Source organism: Tupaia chinensis, unplaced genomic scaffold, assembly GCF_000334495.1.
Source record: "Tupaia chinensis unplaced genomic scaffold, TupChi_1.0 Scaffold149184_1, whole genome shotgun sequence".
NCBI classification, from domain to species: Eukaryota; Metazoa; Chordata; class Mammalia; order Scandentia; family Tupaiidae; genus Tupaia; species Tupaia belangeri.
Window position 1 is genome coordinate 1,423,002 of NW_006209032.1, and position 5,482 is coordinate 1,428,483.

Sequence of the window (5,482 nt, forward strand, 5' to 3'; positions counted from 1 at the left end):
TGAACCTGTACCTTGGCCTGGCGGTTGCGGTGGTCTTCGCCCTGCTGCTCGTGGTGGTCCGGACACAGCTGTGAGTCAATTGCTTCGGTCCCCACAGTCCAGCTGGTGAGGGGGTGAGTCCCATAGTGGGCCCCCAGCTTTCCCTGCATCTCTGCCACCTGGACCCGTTGCCCCCTCTTTGTATGCACGCTCTCCTCTCCACAGGCCCCACTACTCCATCCTGGGGCAGGTGCCAGGCACAGATGTTTACAGAGACGTGGCCGAGTACACAGAGGTGAGTGGGAGGGTGGAGTGGGGAGAGCAGAGCAGGCAGGGCCCATGTCAGCCCCTCCCACTCCCGGCAAGGACACAGAGGCAGAGGGCAATGGACTGTGGGCATGGGAATTTTAAGGGAGGACTTTGGCCCTTCCCCCAACTTAGGAGACGAGGGGCTGGGATGGGCAGAGGTGAGTCAGGGGGCCAGGGAGGGGGCCATCTGGAGCTTGGACATCAGGCCCATCTTGTGGAGTGGCTCTGGGTCCAGAGTGCTGGAGGAGCAGGGTCCTGGGGTGCCAGGAGCAGGGATCTGCTTCCTGACCTGGTCAGCAGGGTTACCAGGGTCCCCATGCATTCGTGTACCTCCTGAGATGTCTCGTGTGCATGCTGGGAGCACAGGTGGCGGCCCAGAAGGAGCCTTGAAGGCTGAACACAGTGGGGTCGGGTGGTGAGGGGAAGGTCCCTGGGACCTGGGCTGTGGAAGAGGGTGTGAGGGGAGCACCCGGCTGAGTGGGGGTGGGGGTGCCCCCGGAGTGGGGTGGGAGGAAAGGAAGGTCTGGCTGGGATGGCAGCTAGGAGGGTGCTGCCTGCAGGGCTAGAGCCATTGAGCCCGGGCCTGGGAGTGGCAGAGGCCGTGCAGGCTGTGCTCTGGCGAGGGGCCAGGACAGGCCATTGGACCACACTGCCAGGCTCGTCCAGGTGCACAGAGGGGTGGCGGGCACTGTCACCACAGGGGAGGAAGAGCAGGGTTCTGCTTTCAGCCCCGCCCTCTCCCAGGCCAGGGAGGTCCCAGGCGTGAAGGTCTTCCGCTCCTCGGCCACCATTTACTTTGCCAACGCTGAGTTCTACAGCGACGCCCTGAAGCAGAGGGTGAGGCCTGGGTTCGGGGACTTGGGAGGGGGTGTCAGAGGGCCCTCCACTTCCTGTAGCACCCACTTCTGCCCCCGACGTTGGTTTTAGTGCGGTGTGGACGTCGACCACCTCATCTCCCAGAAGAAGAAGCTACTCCGACGGCAGGAGCTGGAGCAGAAGCGACTCCGGAAAGAAAAGCAGCCCCTGAAACAGGCAGGGCCCACAGCTGGCGACCCGGGACCCCAGCCCGCCCACTCCTTTCCCCCAGCCTTCTGGGCTCCGGGCCCCTTGTCCTTCCCCAGGCTGGTCGGAGGCCTGCAGCCCTCAGCCTGACTCCCTCAGGTCCCACAGCTTCCGGTCCTGGCCTCCCTATCCGACCCAAGCCAGGGGCGACACCAGGCCTCCGGCCACAGCTCTTTCCTGTGCCCCCTCTCCCCTGGCCCAGGCTGCAGCCTCCGAGGGCACCTCGGTTTCCATCGAGGTCGACACCAGCCTGGGAGACGTCAAGAGCAACGACGTTGAGGGCCCCAAGGTCAAGGTGAGGCTGGGGAGGGCACGGGCTGCAGAGGTGTGGCCACGCTGTCCGTGAGGAAAGAGCACCACGGGGTTTGAGGGTGTGCCCACGGCAGGAGGAAGGGGCGATGGGTCAGCTCCTTGGGGCTCCTGCTCGTGGCTCTCGTCTGTCATCTCCGGCCTAGACGAAGACCCCCAGTCTGTGCCCCCGGGGAGAGGAAGGAAAATCTAAGGCCCTACAGGGATGTCACGTTCAGTTAGACCGAGACCAGGGTGCGAGGTGTCCATGAGTGTGTGCACACATGGACACGCGTGGCCCTACTGGTCTGCCCCTGGCCCCCACAGCACCCTGGCTGGCTAAGGGTGGGACACGGTCTGGGCATCCTCCCCTTGCATGTCTCTGTTAGTGGACTCAGGACGTGGCAGGGGAGTTTGTGCGTGTCTGCCCACTCCTGCATGTCCCTCCTGTCTGCATACATCGTGTGCGGCCCCCCACACCTGTGTCCTCGTGTGTCCCCTGTGTGCCCTCATGCACACGGGGGTGTCTCCATGCATGTGCCCATGGCGGACCCCGTGTGTCCCTGCACCTTTGTGCGTTCCCCACTCTCATGCTACCACTCGTGGACCTTGCAGCATGCCTGTCCCCAGCAGGTGTGCACAGAGGAGCTGGAGGATGCAGCGGCCAGCGATCCGGAAGAGGCCAAGGCCCCGGGTGTGTGCACGCTCAAGGCCCTGGGCCTGTGTCCGCCAGACTTCCACAGCCTCGTGCTGGACCTGAGCGCCCTGTCCTTCGTGGACACTGTTTGCCTCAAGAGCCTGAAGAACGTAAGGGACCGGGGCGGGCCAAGCCCCGCTAGCCTCCACACTGGCGCCATGCCGTGCTCTGAGCGCCTCCGAGCCTTTGATACCCCAGGCCCGCCAGGCTCCCCATCTTGGGTCCCTCCGCCTAACCCCCCTGAGGCTCCCCGGTAGTCTGAGCCTTCCTCTAATTCTGGCCCCCTTTTCTGCGGCAGATTTTCGGTGACTTCCGGGAGATCGAGGTGGAGGTGTACATGGCCGCCTGCCACAGTGCGTGGGGGGGGACAGCAAGCGTGAGGTGGGACGAGGGTGGGGCCTACAGCTGATGGGTGCGCCAGGTGGCACGGGGAGGGTCTCTGAAACTGAGTTGGAGAGTCCTGGGAGGCAGGAGTCACTGGGGCTCAGCTGTAGCCTAGGGGTGGAGGTCAGGGGTGAGAGAGGGCATTCCGCTGGTGGTTCTGAGACCCTGGGAGCCCGCCTACCCCTGCAGGCCCTGTGGTCGCCCAGCTCGAGGCGGGGCACTTCTTCGACGCAGCCATCACGAAGCAGCGTGTCTTCGCTTCCGTCCACGACGCGGTCATCTTCGCACTCCAGCACCCACGGCCCAGCCCCGGCAGCTCGGTTTTGGTGAGCTCACCTCTGACCTGCCAAGCCCTTTCTTTTGTTGGTCTATTGCTTGTCCCCACCCAACCCCAACTCCAGGAAGTCTTCCTGGTTGACCACACCTCTGCCCTCAGTGGACCTGCTGCCTCCCCCTCCTGCCTTTGGATAAAGCTGCCCCAGGTTGCCGGGTTCGGGGGGAGGGCTGGAAATGACTGGCGGCCCCCCTCTGCCTGCTCAGGTCACCAAACTCTGACATGCTGCCAGCCTGGCTGAGAATGCCCACGTCTGGAGTTATGACGGGACACCCCTGAGAAGCCCCTGCCCCCCAGGCCGACTCCAGGTGCTACCCAGAAGTCCCCTCCATACACGCCACTCACAGCTCAGGGATGGAGGGCCTGGGACTTCACGTTCAGGGCTCCAGGCCTGGGACAGGGGGCTACAGTCAGGGCGAGGAGGGTGCCGACGTGTGTTTTCAGCCTCAGGAATAAAGATTTGTTGCCTAGCTCTGGGCTCTGCTGTGGCTCGGTGGGGACTGGGCAGGGGTGGCGGTGGCCTACAGCTCTGGCTCCTCACCCTGCTCATGCCCCAAAGCAGAGACTGGGGCCAGAAGCTGGGAGAGGATTGGGGGAGGGGCAGGCAGGGAGAGAACACAGCAGGAGAGCTGGGGGCCGGGCCGGGCTGGGGGCACCTCAGAGTCAGCTCTCTGCCCATCTCGCACGGCCCTCAGCCCTGTGTCCTCGGCTATTATAAAATAGCTGGAACCAGAGCTGCCTCTTACGGGTAATTGATCCTGGGGAAACCTGCTTGGTGCGGAGCATGGGGGAGTGGAGGGGGTGGTGCCCACACCCACCTGGCCGGCTGAGGAGCAGCAGTGGGAACAGGAGGAGGAAGCAGCATGGGGCAGGTGGTATGGAGGCTGGGGCGCTGGATCCCATGTGGCCGACTTCGCAGTCTAGCAGGATTGCGAGCCCAGAGCCCAGCGTCTGGCACGGCAGAGGCTTCGTGCAGGTGCCCTGCAGTCTGAAGGCCATATGGCTGGCCGTGGCTTCAGGTCCCCAGGTCGGCCTGAAGACACGTATGGGCACCTAAGGTCTGGAAGAGCTGGAGGGCTGCAAGAGGGACTGCAGCGTGGGGGGACCCCATCGAGAGTGCTTTCTCTCCCGTGTGTACACGCACATGCGCTATCAAAGGGCAAAACCACAGGGCCGGCAGGTGGTGTAGCGCTTAACTTGACTGGCAGGTGGCATGGTGGTTTAGGTGCTGGATTCCCACATGACCGACTGTGGTTCGAGTCCTGGACCTGGTGGCTTGCTTTCTCACTCTCCTTCTCTCTCTCTCTGGTCAAATTGAAGAAGAATAATAAGTAAAATTAAATAATTAAAAAAAAAAGACCTAGTAGCTTGAAACTCATGCCAGGTACATGTGTGTGCATATCCGAGATCTCAAGAAAAAGAATGGGGCACACAGGATTGTGGCATGACCATCTCCCTTGGGGGGTGATTTCTCACTTTCACTCTCACTGTCTCTTTATCTCTCTGGAGAGCACAAGCACCCTAAGGCAAAAACCTCTATTAAAAAAAATATATGACAAAACCAGGGGACTGGCAGCTGGCGTGCTGGTTATGGCGCTGGACTCCACATGGCCGACCACAGTTCGAGTCCTGGACCTGGCAGCTTGTTTTCTCTCTCTGTTGCTTACTCTGCCTCTCTCCAAATTTTAAGATGATAATAATCCTTAAAAAAAGGTAAAAGAAACAAAAATGCCAACATTTGGGCACATGGCCCAGCAGGCAGTAGGTCTTCAGGCCAGCTGACACTGAGGGATGGGCTGGGAGTAGGTGGGGAACTAGACTCCGGGTGTCAGTAGAGCAGGAATAAAACAGGACTTTGCACTGCGGGCCACTCAGCGAGGGTTTTTTTTAACTCTTTTAATTTAATATTTCTGTCAGTTATGTGCACTCACCAGAGGGAGAAAGAGGGACAGCGAGAGATCACCTCTCGGGGATAGTCCTGCCGCAATCCCTTCTCCTCCATTCTCCTCTCAGAGCTTGGGTCCACGTGCACACACGCCTGGAATGACTTTCGAGGTGCTGGTTGCAGGACTGGAACCACACAGTCGGCATGTGGGATCCAGCTGCCTTAACCTCGACGCCGTCTGCTGGCCCACTCAGCGAGTCTTCAATAAGTAAATGCCAAGAATTGCTTAAAACCGTGCTGGGCTGGGGTCGCCTGCTCAAGCTCAGACACACCAGGCTTTGCAGGCAGTCAGGCGCTGATGAGGCGCTGGGCTCAGTTCTGGGCCCTGAACGAACCCTGCCCTTCAAATCCCTGAGGCACCTTGCCGGTCACATGCGTGCCAGGCACGGTATTTACAGGTCATCTGTCCTCTCCCCGCCCTCCAGGGCCTTGGCCAGGTAGCCCGAGCCATTTGCCCTGTCACAGGACGCCCTGGCAGCTAGCT

General features: G+C 61.2%; 1 protein-coding gene across 1 annotated transcript in view; it reads left to right on the forward strand.

The window, feature by feature from the left end:
• SLC26A6 (solute carrier family 26 member 6) overlaps nt 1-3,523 on the forward strand; it is an 11,981-nt gene extending 8,458 nt beyond the window's left edge. Inside the window, 9 exon segments of the mRNA XM_027769322.1 lie at nt 1-70; nt 205-274; nt 1,033-1,125; nt 1,216-1,320; nt 1,553-1,645; nt 2,269-2,445; nt 2,634-2,688; nt 2,909-3,045; nt 3,260-3,523. The exon segment at nt 1-70 is cut by the window's left edge and continues 14 nt beyond it. Of these exon segments, the coding sequence (XP_027625123.1) occupies nt 1-70; nt 205-274; nt 1,033-1,125; nt 1,216-1,320; nt 1,553-1,645; nt 2,269-2,445; nt 2,634-2,688; nt 2,909-3,045; nt 3,260-3,274 (815 nt within the window). The 3' untranslated portion in view covers nt 3,275-3,523.
• The last annotated feature ends 1,959 nt before the right edge of the window (nt 3,524-5,482 follow it).